This window comes from Lepidochelys olivacea (genome assembly GCF_965140295.1).
Source record: "Lepidochelys olivacea isolate rLepOli2 genome assembly, chromosome: 21".
In the NCBI taxonomy this organism is placed as follows: Eukaryota; Metazoa; Chordata; order Testudines; family Cheloniidae; genus Lepidochelys; species Lepidochelys olivacea.
Genome location: NC_140431.1, coordinates 18,725,150 through 18,745,546, shown reverse-complemented (window position 1 = coordinate 18,745,546; position 20,397 = coordinate 18,725,150). Strand labels below are relative to the sequence as shown.

Sequence of the window (20,397 nt, the reverse complement as noted above, 5' to 3'; positions counted from 1 at the left end):
ACCCCACTTCTCACAGGTGTCAAGATGACAAACATTTTCCAAGGAATAGTTCTTCTGCAGAAAAGGACCTAGGGGTGACAGTGGACGAAAAGCTGGATATGAGTCAACAGTGTGCCGTTGTTGCCAAGAAGGCCAATGGCATTTTGGGATGTATATGTAGGGGCATTGCCAGCACATCGAGGGATGTGATCGTTCCCCTCTATTCGACATTGGTGAGGCCTCATCTGGAGTACTGTGTCCAGTTTTGGGCCCCACACTACAAGAAATATGTGGAAAAATTGGAAAACGTCCAGCGGAGGGCAACAAAAATGGTTAGGGGACTGGAACACATGACTTATGAGGAGAGGCTGAGGGGAGGCTGAGGGAACTGGGATTGTTTAGTCTGCAGAAGAGAAGAATGAGGGGGGATTTGATAGCTGCTTTCAACTACCTGAAAGGGGGTTCCAAAGAGGATGGCTCTAGACTGTTCTCAGTGGTAGCAGATAACAGAACAAGGAGTAATGGTCTCAAGTTGCAGTGGGGGAGGTTTAGGTTGGATATTAGGAAAAACTTTTTCACTAGAAAGGTGGTGAAACACTGGAATGCATTACCTAGGGAGGTGATGGAATCTCCTTCCTTAGAAGTCTTTAAGGTCAGGCTTGACAAAGCCCTGGCTGGGATGATTTAGTTGGGGATTGGTCCGGCTTTGAGCAGGGGGTTGGATTAGATGACCTCCTGAGGTCCCTTCCAACCCTAATATTGTATGATTCTATGAAATAAGCTGAATGGTATGGTCCACATCATGGAGCACATTTCTCTATACAGCTCTTCAGGGATACTTCAGCTAATGGAGTGCAGGGGCAAACAACATTTTAGCAGAGGGCTCCCAGCTGTGGAACATGTCACTAGGGATCAGGAGGTGTCTATCTAGGGACCTGAATGGCTTTCCATTGTAAGTATTTAAAAATAGAAGAAACTATAGCAAACTCTCTTTTCTTCCTTCTTTCCTTCCTTCCTTCCCAGCCCTTATGAGAAATAGCTGGAGCGTGCACATACATATGAGCATGGGTGAATTTAAACCTTACCGAGGGAAGGATAATGCAAAGAGATGAATTTGCATTTCTTTCCTAATTCAGTGGGTCCTGTGGTCACTCTTACCTATTGGGGGAATTAGTTCCACAACCTAGGTCTTGCTCCTGTGACAGTTCTGTCTTCTGCATTCAGGAGCCTCCCACTATTTATTACTTGATGGTTTCACTGTTCCCATGGAACACACCTTTTGCAGGAGGCTGTGGCTGTGGAAGGGGAGGTGATCTCTTAGGTACCTAGGGCCAATCCAATGGAGGACTTTCATTACCTTGAGCTGACCTTAAATGGGCAGCCAGGTTGTATTGCGACTAGCTGGAGCTTTCTCAGGACTCATTATCAGATATAGTCAGTAGAAACAATTGAGCCCAAAGGTCACAAATGGGAATCACTGTGATCAGCTCTGTTTCTGATAGAATGTCAGCAATCCTGAAGCTTAGCCGGTGCAAATATTAGCATGTCCTTGTATGCACTTAGGAGGCAATATGGGTGACGCTAGACTGAGCAATCAATGGCGAGTAATCTGCTATTCCTGAGTGTAGACAATGCCCAAGTCATGTTAGAGTCTCAAGAAAACAGTGTGATTATTAGTTCAGGAAGGAAAATACATTACCAATATCCAGAGGCTGATCGGAATGTGTTCGAAGAGGAGGTTGCTGTTTTCTTCGTACTATCTCCACTATCAGGGATGAGGAAAGATGCTCAAATTCCTTCATCATTATTACCTGATTAAAATGTGACTCTTTAACCACAAAGTTCAGGCAGTGTTCCTTAAAAAGCGAAAAACAGTCTCATCTGAGGAAATTCTGTAATTTTATACAGAACAGAAGAAAAACCATTACAAAGCATCCATTCCAAAATCCCCACTGAAGATTCCCAACAGTATTAACCATGAGAAGAGAACTCAATGGTTTTTCACCAGAATCCTGAGAAATCAGTATCACGTGATAGCATAATCTTGGTTATTCTTTCTGATATTAAATACAAAAAGCTTTGTCAATGCAACATTATTTATGCATAAAATTAAGCACTCAAAATGGAATGCCCAAGTTAAGGCTGAATGCACAACTTTGCCTCTACCCACATAAGTGTATGTGTTATGACACACTGTGCTTACACAATCACGTAATCTCTCAAATGATGCTATATTTGACATCACACATTTTTATTCCAAACCTTTAGTTCAGATGTGTAGCATCTTGTAACATATTCATCCGTGTATAAAGAATGATATCTTACGGTAACCATAGTTCTTAAAAAGAAAAGGAGGACTTGTGGCACCTTACAGACTAACCAATTGCCACAAGTCGTCCTTTTCTTTTTGTGAATACAGACTAACACGGCTGCTACTCTGAAACCTGTCATAGTTCTTAAAGAGGTGTTGTCCACCTAGATTTCACTTCCGGGGCACATGCACCCTGTATGTGTGAAATTTGATTCTTTCTGGCCAACAGTATCCATTGTCTGTGCCCTGGACATTCTCATGCCTCACACCTGAGGACATACAATACGTCTACAATGCAATGATAAACTCACAGAATTGAGTCTCAGAGCCTGGATCAACTGACTCAGGCTTATGGGGTTCCAGCTGCGGGACTAGAAGTGGCAGTGCAGACATTCAGGATCAGACTAGAGCCCAGGCCTCCCCTCTTACAGAGTCTCAGAGCAAAGGCTCTAGCCCAGGCCCAAACTTCTACCCTGCAATTTTATAGCCCCGCAGCCCGAGCCCCATGAGCCTAATTCAGGGGTCTTTTATTGCAGTGTAAATGTACCCATAAAGGACAGAGTAGGCCTAATGATCCCTCAGTTCCTTTGCCAATACACAATCCCAGAAGAGCAGGAAACAGTAGATACAGAAAGGAAGTGGATTGTGTAAGCCATGTGAATAACACACCTTGAAGGTGTGTTACAAGGTAAATAACTGTTCCTTCTTCTTCAAGTGACTGTCCACACAGATTCCACTTCTGATGACTATCAAGCAGTGACCTTACTATGGGTTCTTGGAGTCCTAATTAAATAATGAATGCAAGACAGCTCTACCAAAGTGGGAGTCTGATCTTGAAGTTTCAACTAAGGACGAGTCATGGTAAAAGTGTGGACTGATCCGCACGTCACTGACATGCAAATTTTGAAATAGGGATGTTTCATATAGAAGCTGAAGAAACCGCCTGAGCTCTGGTGGAATGAGCTCTCATGAGCATGGGTGAATGTGACCCAAGGCACACATGTATTCACATCCTAAGCATTACTGCAATAACATTTGTACAAAACATGCCTTGAAAGCTAACACCACCCTGGTCAATAATATAATTGTGAACATAGGTGCTGACTCCTTGGGTGCTCCGGGCTGGAGGACCCATGGGGAAAAATTAGTGGGTGCTCCGCATCCACCAGCAGCCAACCTCCCCAATCCTCACCTCCTTCTCCTCCCCCCACCCAAGTGCACTGCGTCCCTGCTCCTTCCCCTCCCTCCCAGCACTTCCAGCCTGCCCGTCGCCTAACAGGTGTTTGGCGGTGCTAAGGACTTTCCGGGAGGGGGAAGAATGGGGATGTGGCACGCTCTGGGGAGGAGGCCGAGAAGAGGCAGGGCAGGGGTGGGTACTTGGTGGAAGGGGGTGGAATGGGGGTGGGGCAAGGGCGGTGCAGGGGTGGGAAGAAGCAGGGCCAGGGGGTCGAGCACCCACTGGGCAGAGGGGAAGTGGTTACATATGTTTGTGAAACATATGTAACATTATATATGAAATTATAAATGTTCTCTATAATGTTATTAGAGCATGTTTAAGACCAGATGGTCTAGCCCAGGTAAAGCCAATAAACCAATTTGTCTTAGACTAACAAATTTGTTTAGCCTTAGTTTACATATTAGCACTAAACAAAGCCATCAAGCTAAATCGAGTGGGGGTTATCCTGAGACTGAACTCAGGAGACAGAACTAACATAGTTCTTGCATCCCTGAGAGAGACAGGAGACTGAATCATGGAAGTCAACGAATAGCTATGCAGGTGGTGTCGGAGAGAAGGCTTTGGATTCTTTGACCATGAGATGGTGTTCCAAGAAGGAGGAGTGCTAGGCAGAGACGGGCTCCACCTAATGAAGAGAGGGAAGAGCATCTTCGTGAGCAGGCTGGCTAACCTAGTGAGGAGGGCTTTAAACTAGGTTCACCAGGGGAAGGAGACCAAAGCCCTGAGGTAAGTGTGGAAGTGGGATACCGGGAGGAAGCACGAGCAGGAGTGTGTGAGAGGGGAGGGCTCCTGCCTCACACTGAGAAAGAGGGGCGATCAGCGGGTTATCTCAAGTGCCTATATACAAATGCACAAAGCCTGGGAAACAAGCAGGGAGAACTGGAAGTCCTGGCAAAGTCAAGGAATTATGATGTGATTGGAATAACAGAGACTTGGTGGGATAAATCCCATGACTGGAGTACTGTCATGGATGGATATAAGCTGTTCAGGAAGGACAGGCAGGGCAGAAAAGGTGGGGGAGTTGCACTGTATGTAAGAGAGCAGTATGACTGCTCAGAGCTCCGGTATGAAACTGCAGAAAAACCTGAGAGTCTCTGGATTAAGTTTAGAAGTGTGAGCACCAAGGGTGATGTCGTGGTGGGAGTCTGCTATAGACCACCGGACCAGGGGGATGAGGTGGACGAGGCTTTCTTCAGGCAACACGCAGAAGCTACTAGATCGCACGCCCTGGTTCTCATGGGAGACTTCAATCACCCTGATGTCGGCTGGGAGAGCAATACAGTGGTGCACAGACAATCCAGGAAGTTTTTGGAAAGGGTAGGGGACAATTTCCTGGCGCAAGTGCTGGAGGAACCAACTAGGGGCAGAGCTCTTCTTGACCTGCTGCTCACAAACCGGGAAGAATTAGTAGGGGAAGCAAAAGTGGATGGGTACCTGGGAGGCAGTGACCATGAGATGGTCGAGTTCAGGATCCTGACACAAGGAAGAAAGGAAAGCAGCAGAATACGGACCCTGGACTTCAGAAAAGCAGACTTCTTCTGAAGTAACCAAGTTGGGCAAAGGCAAAGTGAGCCTTGTGGGCCGCTGGCTGGCTGTTGGGGTCAAAGCTCTGGACAAAAGCTGCACAGTCACAAGACACCCAGGGTTAAAAGGCAGATATTGATCAAACCCCTGTCTGGCCTGAGTGAACCCCAAAACATCCAAGTGAAATCTACCCTAGCTACTTCATAACAGGATCTAATATAGTTAGTTATCTATTTGGACAACCTTTGGGTGGAAGTGGCTTGAACCTTAACCCTATCTGAAAAGGCTACACACAGTCTGTGGGATCTTGTGAAGGATGTGATCCCATCCAGGTAGTATGTTAGAGCCCTACTATGTCAAAGGGTGTGCCATTTGGCTTCCCCCTGGTGTGAGAGTAGCACTTGAGGGAGAAAACTGGGCAGGGAAGCAACTGATTTAAATAAAAATCAGAAACAATATTAGGCAGGAATTTGGAGTGAGGCCTATCTTTATGGAATGTCATGTCAGGTGGACCATCCATAAGGGCTTGCATGTCCCCTAACCTATGAGTTGATGTAAGCAGTGTGGAAGTATAACATTATATAAGTATAGCGTTGTATAAGGGGACATGCTGGATACATTGTATATGAGAGGGCATGCCAAAACATGTTACAAAGTATCTGAGGGAGCACATGTAGGGACAGTTAGCTTTTGAATGGAGAAGCAATTAAGACAGAGTCAGCAAGTCTAAGAAGCAGGCATCAGAATGGAAGGTGTGAAGGGCAATTAGTTAAGTTAACTGGAAGCTGTTAAAGGAGATTGTTAAGGGTGGCAGGTAATTGAAGATACGTGACTGGTCTCAGGGATCTCGAAGGGTGGTGACTAAAATCTTTTTTCTTCTTTTGTCTGTAACTTCTCTGTAACTTGTTCTCCAAAAACAGTATAAATTAAGAGACACAAGCCCCACTCTAAATGTATTAGCAGAGCAGCTTTGCTAATAAAACAGAGTGGTCTGATAAATTGTGAGTCTGAGTCAAACTTTGACAGCAGTCTTCATAGACAGTTGATCAAAAAAGCAGGTTGCTTGTGGCTAAAAAGGAGGTCCCACTAAACAGTTAACACTGTGTTGAGGTCCCAGGAAGGAGGAGCCCCTTGGTCTGGGTGGAAAAACATGAATAAAACCCTTACGGAATCTAGCAACTGTAGGGTGGGAAGATACAGTATAACCCTGAATTGAGGATGGTATGCAGCTATTACTGCTAAATGTACTCTTATGGATCTGATGGATGGCCCCAAATGTGTTAGAGCTAGCAGACAGTCCTGAGTAGCAGAAAGAGGAATTGACAAGGGAAATGTTTTGGAGCCCAAATAGAAAACCTCTTCCATTTTGTTTCATTTCTCAGTATAGTAGAGGTTTTTCTGCTATGTACCAAACTGTCCTGGACTTCATTTGAACAGCTCCTTTCAAAGGCAGTTAATCAGCCAACAACCACACTGTCAGATGTAATGATGAAAGAGGTGAAAGATCTCACTTCTGTTTTGCAAAATCATGTCAGATAGAACAAGTGGTGTGTTGATAGGTTCATCAGCTCAGAGTATCAGAGCTGTCTGGGCCACGCTGGGTCTAGCATAATAACTGAGGCTGAACCTTGTCCGAGTTCCCTCAGGATCCCTGGTATTAAATGAATTGGCAGAAGGCATACATGAGCCCCTCTGCCTATGAGACTACAGAAAGCCTGGACTCAAAACCCCTCTGGAGCAGAACACACGGCATTTCTTGTTCTGATCTGTGGCACATATGTCTATTTCTGGACACCATATTGCAAGGGACCATTAAAGGTGAATTGGCCTGTTAACAACCCTTCAGTCATGGGGGGAAAGGCCGGGGGGAGGCAACTTGTCAGAGAAGTTGTTAGTGGGTTGTTGGTGAGATTGTTGTAATAAGCCATAAATCTAGAGTCCTATTTAGTCCATGATTTTTAGGGTCTAGCAAAGTTATAAATTTAAGCTCCCAGTAGTCTCTTTTGAAGATGTGAAGATTTCCTGAGAAGTCAGATAGAGTGATCATTTTCTGAAAAGTGTTCACCCACGTGGTGTTTTTTTCTTTTTTTATGATTTTTCTGTTAGCTCATTCGAGAGCATAGTGCCCGTCTGGTTTCACTCACATAGTTGTTACTGGGGCATTTAGTGCACCAGATAAGGTATGCCACATGTTGCAGGACTCTCAGATCTTGAAAGGTGTATTGGGGAGGGGGTGTCAATCATCGTAGCCATGGAGATATGTCTACAGGTTTTGCATCTGTTGTTCTGGCAGGGGTCTGGTAAAGATTTGAATTGATGTGTCCTGGTCTGTGGGGAGCTTGCTTCTAATGATGATTTTGGAGAAGCTGCGGGGTTGTTTGAAGGCCAGAAGAGGGGTTCAGAAAAGATTTCTTTCAGAATGTGGACCCCATAGAGTATGGGTTGTGAATATTTAATGCTATCTTATATGGGTTCCAGTGTGGGATGGTAAGTGACAACTACTGGTGTGCAGTCAGAGGGGGTTTTATTTCTGTATTGAAGCAGGTTCTCTTGGGGTATTTATGTGGCCTGTTCCATGATGCAATCTACTTCTCTGGTGGAATGTCCTTGTTTGGTGAAGGCAGTTTTAAGTGTGTTAAGGTTTACATCCCACTGTAGCACTTAGTGAAGAGCTTCTCCCATCAGCGTAGGTACTCCACCTCCAGAGAGGCGATAGCTATGTTGACGGGAGAAGCCCGTACTGTTTACACCCAGATTAAGCAGGTCCCTTTTCCCTGGGTAAGGTAACAGGCAGTTCCAGAACAATCAGGAACTTGCTGGAACCAATTAAGGCAGGCAGGCTAATTAGGACACCTGGAGCCATCAACCGATACATGAGGGGACTACCGCCAGACCTTTGTGTCTGGGTAAGCCAGAATGAACCCTCCACCTATGACGAGGTTGTCGCACCAGTAGAGAGGCAAAGGACGGCAAGGGAACTGACCCAACCACTTAAGGTTAAAGCATCTTAAGGCACCCTGGGTTAAACAAGCAGCACCAAGCCCCAAAGCTTGGGCAACTGGGCCCCCAGGAGGGCCTAGTGGAAAAAGAGAGAGGCTGAAGACCCATCAGAAGCCGCAAACAGTTGGAGCACTGAGGGGAAAGAGGATAGTATCATTAGACTGCCCAAACCGAGAGACTGGGCAATGCCTAGGGCCCCATACAGATGTTACACCTGAGGGAGTGGGGACACATAGCTGCACAGTGTCCCAATGCCGAGGAGCCTATGCAGTGTAACCTGGGGAACTGGGCAGACACATGCTCCCTAATTCACCTGGTGGGGGTCGCACTAACCCTGCATATATACACCAGACCAGTAAAACTAAATGTGGCAGAAACCACGGCACTAGTTGATTTGGGGAGTGCTATCACGCTTATTTCAGGGAAGCTTGTGAAGTGTTGTCATCTGCTGCAGGTAAAGCGCACTGGGGTGACATGCGTCCATGGGACAGTTAGTTATTACCCCACCATCCCAGTAAAAATTGAAATCCAGGAGAACACTACTGAGGTAGCAGCAGGTGTAGTCCCTAAACTCCCATACCCGGTGCTCATAGGGAGGGACTTTCCAGGGTTTGGAGACTTACTCCCAGTAGGGGGACTGGAGAAAGGGGGAAACCCTGAAGTTAGTGAGACATCCATAGTAGACTGTCAACCCCCAATCTTCTCTGAAATATCCCCAGATTTGTTCTCCACTCCCAGGCAGGATAGAAAGAAGAAAAGGGAAAGAAGGGCAGCAAAGGCCTTGGGAACCCAAATACTGACCCAAAGCCAGAGGGTCGCTCTCTTAGGTAGGCGGACACGAGCAGCTGAAAAGGAGGCCACCCAGGAGGGAGACGCACCCACGTCTGACCCCCACCCTAATGCCTTTGACCCAGTAGAGGCGACAGAGACTGGCCCCCTAGATCTCGGGCAGATCAGCCCCAGGAGAGAAAATTTTGGACGGGACCAGGCTGAAGACCCAAGGTATGACAACATTAGGAAGGAGGTGACCGAAATAGATGGGGTCCCCATGGAAGGGAAAACCCAGGGACCAGGACCCTACTTCATGATGAAGAAGGATCTCTTGTACCGGGTCGCACCAGTACAGGGGCAGAAGGTACAGCAGATCCTAGTACCTCAAAAACACCAGAATGCTGTATTACATCTTGCCCATAGTCATCTTTTCGGGGGGCATTTGGGGGCAGAGAAGACCCTGGCATGGGTCGTGCGACGCTTCTTCTGGCCCAGAGTACACGAAGAAGTGCGGAGGTACTGTGCATCCTGCCCAGAGTGTCAGCTGCACAGTCCCCATCCCCACTTGAGGGCACCTTTAGTACCCCTTCCCATCATAGAGGTCCCCTTCGAGCGAATAGCCATGGACCTAGTGGGACTCCTGGAGAAGGCAGCCTGGGGCCACCTATACTTCTTGTTTTGGACTATGCTACTCGCTAACCAGAAGCCATCGCCCTGCGGAGCACAGCCTCTAAAATGATAGCCAAAGAGCTGGTGGGGATCTTTGCCCGAGTGGGGCTACTAAAGGAGATATTAACAGACCAAGGAACCCCATTCATGTCGAAGCTAATGAAGGACCTCTGTACCCTGCTCCATATACGTACCCTGAGAACTTCAGTCTATCATCCACAGACCAATGGGCTGGTAGAAAGGTTTAACCGAACCCTCAAGGCTATGATACAGAAGGTGGTAAGTCGGGACAGGAAGGTTTGGGACACCCTACTACCTTACCTTATGTTCGCCATATGGGAGGTATCTCAGGCCTCAACTGGTTTTCCCCCTTTGAGTTATTATACGGGTGCCACCCCTGTGGCATACTAGATATCGCCAAAGAGATCTGGGAAGAGGAACCCAATGTGGGGAGAAATATAATTGAACATGTATTGCAGATGCGAGACCAGATAGCCAGGGTCACCCCTTTTGTACAGGAACATTTGGAAAAGGCGCAAGATGCCCAGCGAACCCATTATAATCACCAGGCAAAAGTCCGACAGTTCCAACCAGGGGAATCGGGTGATGGTGTTGGTACCCACGGCAGAAAGCAAGCTTTTGGCCCGATGGCAGGGGCCCTATGAGGTGGTTGAACCCGTTGGGGAAGTAACCTACAAGATGCGGCAGCCAGGACACTGGAAACAAGAACAGATTTATCACATCAACCTCTTGAAACCTTGGCACCAGCAAGAGGCATGTGTAGTGGCCCAAGAGGCCCCGAACCAGGGAAATAACCTACATGTGCAGGTAGATATAGGCAGATATCACCTGATCTGACACCGAACCAGAAGAAGGAGCTAACTAAGATGGTATCAGGATGTGTTTTCAACCAAACCAGGCCAGACCATGGAAGCATACCACCACATTATCACAGACCCTGGGGCAAAGATAACTTTAAGGCCCTACCGGGTCCCAGCGGCAAAAAGGGAGGAGATCAAGGCAGAGGTGAAAAGCATGTTGGAACCCACAGTCAGTGGTCGAGCCCGATTGTGTTGGTGCCCAAACCTGATGGCACCACTAGGTTTTGTAATGACTTTCGCCATCTGAACGAGATATCCAAATTTGATGTATAACCCATACCCCGCATTGATGAGTTAGTTGACCGCCTGGGCAATGCCCAATTTTTGACCACCCTTGATTTAACAAAGGGATACTGGCAGATTCCCCTTGCCAAAGAAAAGATGGCACTCTCTACAGCAGAGGGTCTGTTTCAATATACTGTTCTTCCTTTTGGACAGCATGCGGCATGTGCCACCTTCCAGCGTCTTATGGACAAGCTCCTGCGGCCCCATACCAGTTATTCAGCTGCATACCTGAATGATGTGATTATTCACACCCCCAACTGGGAGACCTTCTTGGAAAAGGTGGAAGTGGTACTGGACACACTAAGACTGGCCGGCCTTACAGCCAACCCAGGCAGGTGTGCTATAGGGCTTGCCAATGCTAAATACCTTGGCTACATTGTAGGAAGGGGCATGGCCAAGCCCCAAATAAACAAACCGGAGGCTAACCAAAATTGGTCCTGGCCAAATTGGAAAAAGCAAGTCCAGGCATTTCTGGTTGTGGTGGGGTACTACTGGCAATTTATTCCCCATTTCGCCACCAGAGCAAGTCCCCTGACAGAGCTGATAAAAGCTTGGGGTCCAGACATGGTGAAGTGGACAGATGCCGCAGAGAAAGCATTCATGGATCTACAGACAGCCCTCTGCAGTAACCCCGTGCTTACAGCCCCACACTTCAACAAAGAGTTCATTTTACAAACAGATGCATCTGAAGTAGGACTGGGAGCTGTCCCGTCACAGATGGTCAGAGACAAAGAACACCTGATCCTCTACCTCAGCAGGAAACTCCTCCCGAGAGAGCAGAAGCATGCAGTGGTTGAGACAAAGTGCCTTGCTGTGAAATGGGCCATGGAAACACTATGTTATTACCTGCTGGGACAACGGTTTACCCTTGTGACCAACCATGCATCCCACCAGTGGATGCAATGAAATAAAAAGAAGAACGCAAGGGTGACCAGATGGTTCCTGTCCCCAACAACCTTTTCAATTCACCAGACAACACCGGGCTGGAAGCCACATGGCAATGCAAATGGCTTGTCACGGGTACACTGCCTGACATCCCAAGTTGCCCAACCCCGCGGTGTTGAACGGGGGGGGGGGGGGGGAAATATGTGACAGGGTCAGGCCAGATGGCTACAGGAGAGTAACAGAAGGCAGACATATTACCCCCAGATTAAGCAGGTCCCTTTTCCCAGGGTAAGCTAACAGGGGCAGTTCCAGAACAATCAGGAACTTGCTGGAACCAATTACGGCAGACAGGCTAATTAGGACACCTGGAGCCAATTAAGAAGCTGCTAGAATCCCTTAAGACAGGCAGGCTAATCAGGGCACCTGGTTTAAAAAAAGACCTTACTTCAGTCAGTGAGGGGCACGTAAGGAGCTGAGAGTGAGAGGGAGTGCTGCTGGAGGACTGAGGAGTACAAACACTATCTAGCATCAGGAAGAAGGTCCTATGGTGAGGATAAAGAAGATGTTGGGAGGAGGCCATGGGGAAGTAGCCCAGGGAGTTGTAGCTGTTACACCGGTGTTATACAAAATACTGTAGATAGCTGTGATCCACAGGGCTCTGGGATGGAACCCAGAGTTGAGGGCGGGCTCAGGTTCACCCCATTCCCCCAACTCCCTGTTGGATACAGGAGGAGTTGACCTGGACTGTGGGTTCCACTAGAGGGTATGGTCCCTGGCCTCTCCCCCGACCCACTAGGTGGATCAGCAGAGGCTGCAGGGATTGTTCTCCTTCCTTTTCCCCACGCTCGCCAGTGATGAGGTTAGCTGAGTGAACGGCAGGTTTGAGCCACTAGCAAAAGTGGCCAAACTGAGGGCTCCTGTGAATCTCTGAGGCGAGCAAAGCCACCAATAAGCGCAGGACCCACCAAGGCAGAGAAGGAACTTTGTCACAGGCAGGTATAAATTGATAGTGTAGTCCAAGCCTCCGTATCAAGGGTCTCCACAATTCAGGACAGGAGGTCCAGGAAGGCTTTAGAATCATCTATAGCAAGGGTTCTCACACTGGTGGTCGGGACCCCTCAGGGGGTCATGAGGTTATTACATAGGGGGTCGCGAGCTGTCAGCCTCCACCCCACCCCCGCTTTGCCTCTAGCATTTATAATGGTGTTAAATATATTAAAAAGTGTTTTTAATTTATAAATGGTGGGGGGGTTGCACTCAGAAGCTTGCTATGTGAAAGGAGTCACCAGTACACAAGTTTGAGAATCACTGATCTGTAGCCAGGGTGCGTGCTAGTGTCTCTGCCTTGTCTGGTGGTGAGAAGGATTCCTTGGGGGATGTCGGGGCTCACTGTTGTCTCTCTAACATCTCCTGTTCCTGTGGGCCCACCTCTCATTCCTCTGTGGATGGGCTAGTCAGCGAAGCCATCAGGAAGCATGATCTATATTCCTTTTTCTACATTGTAGAAGACGCTAAACTGCTCCTTCACATGTCAATACAGCCAAACAAGGTGGCATATTTATGGGTGTTGACCATGTTGGGGCTGGTTGGCCCATGGCACTCCAGAGCCGGTTGAGGTGGTGCTCTAAATGTGGGCTCCCCAATATCCTCCTTGAAGTCATTCTCCAATGGCACGGAAGAGAGATTTCTGTTCAATGTCAGCAAGAAGGGATACACTGGCAAGAGTGAGGAGGAATATATCTCCTCACTGAAGGAGGGTACTGAGGGACTGAATGGGGCCAACTGATGTACTTCCTTGGCTTCATCACTGGCATTGGTACTGGGATCGTGGCAGGTATCTTGTTTTGCCCAACCGTTTAAGGGTTTTTTCCTTGGAGAAACATCCCATGTCTTCCATATGGGAGTTCCCTTCGGTCTTGGAGCTAGGTTTATGCTCAGACAGGCTACATCAGTGGGCGTCCAGTTTATAAGTGGATGCAATGCCAGGTTTACTCGCTGAGTTGGAGCAGCCCGTAAGGAAGACAAAGTTCTCAGCACCCGATTTACCAATGCCAAGTCTGTCAATGCCAAGATGCATAGTGCCAAGCTCTTAAGAGGCGGTTGACATCATTAGTGTCAACTCTGCCAGTGTCCTCTTTGCCTTCTTTCCACTGCCTGATCCTGGAGTTTGAAGAGTATTCAAGGGATCACTGGTCGACGCTAATTTAACCAGCCTCACTCTGGTCATAATCGTCACATCTGGGGCCAAAGTGATCTGTATGGACTGCTCAAGTACATGTAGCTTGAACCATGCATTCCTAGACTTGGAGGTCCTGGTGGAGAAGTTCTTGCACACAAAGGAATTATTCAGGATGTGACACTCTCCTAAGCAAGAGAGGCATTGGCTTGTCTGTCCATGATAGGGACAGGATTCCCTTGTTCATTGCAGGATGGGCAGGGTTTGAACTCTGTCACAAGACATGGGAGCTGGCAAGAAGCATTTTACCCTGTTGCACATGGGGTGGGGAGATGTCACCAATCAATATCCTTTAGAGAACAAATTTGATTGTAAGAATTCTTCACTAAGCATCTTGAAAGATCTGGCTTAAAGTGTCTGAAGCGAGTTGCAGGTCAGAGATTTGCCAAATTCCTTTTCACTCCGAAGGCAGTAGGGGGAACTGAGGGGGGTTGTGGCTGCTCTGCCCTTTACACCACTGTGTGGGAGCTATTCAAAATATCTGATCTTCTGCACATGAGGCTTGTGCACACCTACCGTGGGACTACACTGACACATACTTGAAGAGCTAACAACAGAGAAAAAGAAATGAGCTTAAGAAACCAGACAAACTTTAGTAGAGATAAATTCCTGTGACAAATGTGTGAATTTTCTGTAATATTTCTGTGAACTATATGCATCTCCTCACTGCACAGGAGGCAGAAGGGTTAACATGCTTCTCCTGGAACAGAGCAGGAGGCATGAGAGGCTTGGGTCATGTGGCTGTCTGGGGTGGTAAGAATGTGCCATCAAGAGCTGGCTGGAATTAGCATAAAGCAATGAAGGGTCCAGAAAAAAAATGGGAACCTCAATGACCAAACATGAATCCTTGACAGTAGGATAGAGCTCAGAGGCAGCAGAGCAGGATGAAGCCCCGGCTCCACCAACATGGACTCTATCATAAGTCTGTCACTCTCATACTAATCCAAAGACTTTCTGTGCTCCAGGCGACTAATAAAGGTTACCTTGCTGGAGAAAGGCTGCCTGGTGTTGCTGCAGTTACTTAAGAGCACTGCACTCTGGAAGGGGAAATCTCTTGCAGAAGTCTGCCTCAGCTGGACTCCCTGAAGGGAGCCACAGGGAAAGAGAGGTGGAGTCATGGACACCATGGTCCTGCCCCTGGAAAACCCTGGGGATCCAAGGGGTCCAGCACAGTAAAGGGGACTCCCAGTAGACTGGTTAAAGGCTAAGACACAGATCAGACTCTGGGAATCCATGACAACCACCTAAGAACTGTAAAGGGATTTCAGGTAAAGAGATGTTTTTAGGGCAGTAGCTGTTCCAGCTGCTGCATTAGGGCATGTCTACACTACAAAATTAAATCGATGTATAGCCACCATAGTAATTAAAATGGTGGTTCATGTCCACCTTCTGTCGGCGGAGCGCATTCTCACCAGGAGTGCTTCCACTGACTTAACTGTGTGGGGCACTGGAGGGCACTGACACCTGGAGCTCCCCACATCCCCCACCCCAGGGCTGACAGCCAACAGACGATGTACGTAACTCAGTGTCCACACCGGCACTGCATCACCCTAACTACATCAACCTACACCTCTCGCAGAGGTGAAGTTATTAGGTCGCTGTAGTGGGTGACTTACATTGGTGGGAGCTACATTTTAGTGTAGACACTTACAGAGCTAGGTCAACGTATGCAGCCCTAGGTCAACCAAACTCTGTAATGTTAAAGACATAGGAAGCAGGAGGAAGGGAGTCTAGTTTAATGCTGATGCTGACCCCCAGGTGGAATTTTAAGTTGCTACCAATTTCAAAGTCAACGTCAAAGCCTTAAAACCCACAAAACAACAACAACATGTTTTGTCCATGAGTCAATGTCTACAGTGACTATACTGAGCTTTAATTCTTTAATTTTTATCAGTAACCTTGTTAGTGAAATTCAGTGTTTACCTTTAGTTGATCCAGTTGAAGCTTGTTAGCATTTTCACACACAATGAGCACATTCTGTAGATCTACAGATGCTTCAATATACTGGAGGCAGAGCTGTTCCAGTCGCGAGAGCTTGAAATTCAGGGCTAGTTTGTACACGTCCATGATAAGTAGTACATCCTGCACATGACCTGTACATCACAAAGGGAAACAGTGTCATTCCACAGCTCTAGAGAGCTTTCTAATATAAGGTTCTTCAAAGATGTCCAGTGGGGTCAGAAATTTTCCCAATTTCTGATGCCATCTTGAGTAATTCGGATAGCAGAACCAAGGGAGATTAGCATTATGATCATCTAGTCTGATCTCCTGTTTAACACAGGTCACAGAGCTTCCCCAGAATAGCTCCTAAAGGAGATTTTTAGAAAAACATCCAATCTTGACTTTAAAATGGTCAGTGATTAATGGTTAATTACTCTCACTGTTAAAAATGTATGCCTTATTCCTGTCTGAATTTGTCTAGCTTCAACTTCCAGCCATTGCACTGTGTTATACCTTTCTCTGGTAGACTGAAGAGCCCATTATTAAATATTTTTTTCCCTATGTAAGTCTTATAGACTGTAATCAAGGCACTTCTTAACCTTCTCTTTGTTAAGATAAACAGAATGAGCTCCTTGAGTCTATGACTACAAATCATGTTTTCAAATCTTTTAATAATTCTTGTGGCTCTTCTCTGAACCCTCTCTGATTTTTGAGCATCCTTCTTGAGCTGTGGACAACAGAACTGGACTCAGAATTCCAGCAGCGGTTGCATCAGTGATAAGTATAAAGATTTGCTCACAAATTGCTAATATTCAATTTTCATTTTCTTTTTAAAAGACCCTATGGGCCAGGTTTGGCTTGCACACAGTCCTCCTCCTCCTGTCCTACCTTTGCGTGGGTATTTTATTTTATCCGTGTACAGGAACTGCATGAGCACCTCAAAGGGCTGAGCTTCAGCTTCTCGGATTGTCACTTCCAGCAGAGGTTGCAGGCAGCACAGCTTGACATTGCCACAAATCCCCTCGTTCTGGGACAGTGCTTGTCCCTCTTCTTCAATCTCTTGCTTTGATTTCTAATGGGATAGAAAAACAGTAAACAAAGAAGCAAAGGTCTGGGTGTGTCCAAGGGCTGGTTTGCCAGGAACAAACTGTTTGTGGGTGTGCATTTGTGAGACTGATGTATGTAGCTACATGGCTTTGCACTGTACTTCCTGGCGATGTGCTGTGGAGTTGGGTCCCTTCATGCCCTGAACTGGCTTTGTGACATTTATCTTTGAATTTCCCTGCATTTCAAAATAAAGAGAGCCTCAACCACAGAGCTCAGTAATGAAGTGTCCCATCTTCCCCCTGAAGAGGTCCATCAGATGCTGGAAAATCTCCTCTGCGCTCTGTGCACAACTGCATGTACACTCGGCAAAGTGGCTGCAAGGCCCCCAGTAAACTTCTCTGGTGCAGCAGGCCCCCATGACAGACACCGCAACAGCAACACAGGTTTGGATCCTCTGGCACAGGAGGCATCTCGGGCAGATCAGAGGCAGGGGAAGGCCTGGTTGAGACAGTCCTGCACCCTGATGCTTCCCAGGTCCCACAATGTCCATGAGGGCTAAGGCAGCAAGGGGTGCAAGTTAGTGCAGCCCTGGGATTGCTTTATCCTGTTTTCTTGGACGATCTGTCCCTTATCAATCTCAGCATAGCAGAGGTACAAAGCCTACCCTCTCAACCCGGTGCTGACCTGGGAACCCAAAGGACCCCAAATCCAGATATTCTCAGACTGATCATTTCACTTCCCTGCAAAAGCACTGGTCACACCAGAAGTGAGCTCCTGGCTGAAGCTCCTGGAATCTCCTTCACCGGAGGTATCCAAAAGGGCGCTGGATAGTCATCTGTCTTGGATGGTTTAGACAGAACAAATCCTGCATCTTGGCAAGGGGTTGGCATAGATGACCCTTGTGTTCCTTTCTAACCCTATTGTTTTATGATCTATGAAGCTCCCTGTGACAGGGCATACCTACCTTGCACCAGCCCTGTCATAAATATAAAGAAAAGGGTAGCATAAGATCCCTCCTTGGTAGCTGTACTGAATCGCTTTATCTGTAAGGGGTTAAGTAGCTCAAATCACCTAGTTGGAACCTGACCAGAATGACGAATGAGGAAAGAAGATACTTTCAAATGGGGGGGGAGGGGGCGGGTTGAAGAGAATTTGTTTGTGGCTCTCTTTGTTTGTTCCCTCTCTGGATGGAGGGAGAGATCAAGCAGGTTCAACATCTCCTGAAAACATACCTGGAATGATCCATCTAAAATTACAGAATTTGTAAGTAAGACAAGAAAATGCATTAGGTTATCTTTTGTTTTGGCTTGTGAATTTTCCTATGCTACAAAGGTAGTTTTATTCCTGTTTTTGTAACTATAAAGCTGAGGCCAGAGGGGAGTCCTCTCTGTTTTAAATCCTTTTTATTACCCGGTAAAGTTACCTTCCATCCTGATTTTGCAGGTGTGATTCTTTTACTTCTTTCTTTATTATAAAGTTCTTCTTTTAAGAACCTAATTGATTTTAGTGTCCGAAAGATAAAGGGTCTGGTCTGTGCTTACATTGCTAAGGTAATTAGTTGGTATATTATTCTCAAGCCTCCCCAGGAAAGGGGGTGAAGGGGCTTGGGGGGATAGGGATTCAAAGTGACCCCTGAATTTTTGTGTAAATCACTTGGTGGTGGCAGCAATACCGTCCAAGGACAAGGAAAGGAATTTGTGCCTTGGGGAAGTTTTTAACCCAAGCTGGTAGAATATAACTTAGGGGGTCTCTCATGTGGGTCCCCATATCTGTACCCCAGAGTTCAGAGTGTGTGTGGGAGAACCCTGACAAGCCCCGAGAGGGTTAACTCTGCTTTGCAGGCTGAGGAAGCAACGTCCCTCCCACACTGATGGGCATGCCCAGCCTGGAGGCAGCATAGAATCATAGAATATCAGGGTTGGAAGGGATCTCAGGAGGTCAACTAGTCCAACCCCTTGCTCAAAGCAGGACCAATCCCCAACTAAAGCATGTAAAAGAAAGCAGCCCAGCTCAGTCTGGGCAGGCTGCTGTAGGGGAAGGACGCAGGCTGCGAGCTCTCTCCAGGAAGTTGCTACAGGCCCCAGTGGCGGGACCACAGCTTGCAGAGTTCCAGACAGACTCCAGGCTGCCCAACAAGCCCCAAGAAGGGACCGCACCACTGGGAGCCGGCCATTTGAGGACTGCAGAGACCCAGAGATACCGGGGAGCTTCGACAAGGGGGAAACTAGGTTTGCTGGGAGATGGAGACCGAAGCTCTGAGGTAAGTGGGATACCAAGAGGAAACACAAGGAGGAGGGTACAAGACGGGAAGCCTCCTGATTCATACTGAGAAAGCAGGGCAATCACCTAGTTTTCTTAGGTGCCTGTACACGAACGCAAGAAGCCTGGGAAACAAGCAGGAAGAATTGGAAGTCCTGGCACAGTCAAGGAACTATGATGTGATTGGAATTACAGAGACTTCATGGGATAACTCACATGACTGGAGCACTATCATGGATGGGTATAAACTGTTCAGGAAGGACAGATGGGGGAGAAAAGGTGGAGGAGTTGCACTGTATGTAAGAGAACAGTATATGATTGCTCAGAGCTCCAGTATGAAACTGCAGAAAAGCCTGTTGAGAGTCTTTCGGTCAAGTTTAGAGGCGCTATACTTACCTACATGCCTCCAGCTTTCATCCAGACCACGCCACACAATCCATTGTCTACAGCCAAGCTCTACGATACAACCGCATTTGCTCCAACCCCTCAGACAGAGACAAACACCTACAAGATCTCTATCAAGTGTTTTTACAACTACAGTACCCACCTGCTGAAGTGAAGAAACAGATTGACAGAGCCAGAAGAGTACCCAGAAGTTACCTACTACAGGAAAGGCCCAACAAAGAAAATAACAGAATGCCACCAGCCATCACCTTCAGCCCCTAACTAAATCATCTCCAACGCATCATCAAGGATCTACAACCTATCCTGAAGGAAGACCCATCACTCTCACAGATCTTGGGAGACAGGCCAGTCCTTGCCTACAGACAGCCCCCCAACCTGAAGCAAATACTCACCAGCAACCACACACCACACAACAAAAACACTAGCCCAGAAACCTATCCTTGCTACAAAGCCCATTGCCAACTGTGTCCACATATCTATTCAGGGGACACCATCACAGGGCCTAATCACATCAGCCACACTATCAGAGGCTCATTCACCTGCACATCTACCAATGTGATATATGCCATCATGTGCCAGCAATGTCCCTCTGCCACGTACACTGGCCAAACTGGACAGTCTCTACGTAAAAGAATAAATGGACACAAATCAGACATCAGGAATTATAACATTCAAAAACCAGTTGGAGAACACTTCAATCGCTCTGTTCACTCTATTACAGACCTAAAAGTGGCAACACTTCAACAAAAAAAACCTTCAAAAACAGACTCCAACGAGAGACTGCTGAATTGGAATTAATTTGCAAACTGGATACAATTAACTTAGGCTTGAATAAAGACTGGGAATGGATGTGTCATTAAACAAAGTAAAACTATCTCCCCATGTTTATTTGCCTCCCCCCAAAGTTCCTCACACGTTCTTGTCAACTGCTGGAAATGGCCCACCTTGATTATCACTACAAAAGGTT

General features: G+C 47.1%; 1 protein-coding gene across 3 annotated transcripts in view; it reads right to left on the bottom strand.

Annotated features, from left to right (window-relative positions):
* Window positions 1-20,397, bottom strand: part of LZTR1 (leucine zipper like post translational regulator 1) — a 289,726-nt gene that overhangs the window by 67,812 nt on the left and 201,517 nt on the right. For all 3 annotated transcript variants that reach the window (XM_084611172.1, XM_084611173.1, XM_084611171.1), the window contains 3 exons: window positions 16,608-16,791; window positions 15,702-15,871; window positions 1,679-1,835 (listed from right to left, as the gene is read on the bottom strand). In XM_084611172.1, the coding sequence (XP_084467298.1) occupies window positions 1,679-1,835; window positions 15,702-15,871; window positions 16,608-16,791 (511 nt within the window). The remainder of the gene's footprint in view (window positions 1-1,678; window positions 1,836-15,701; window positions 15,872-16,607; window positions 16,792-20,397) is intronic.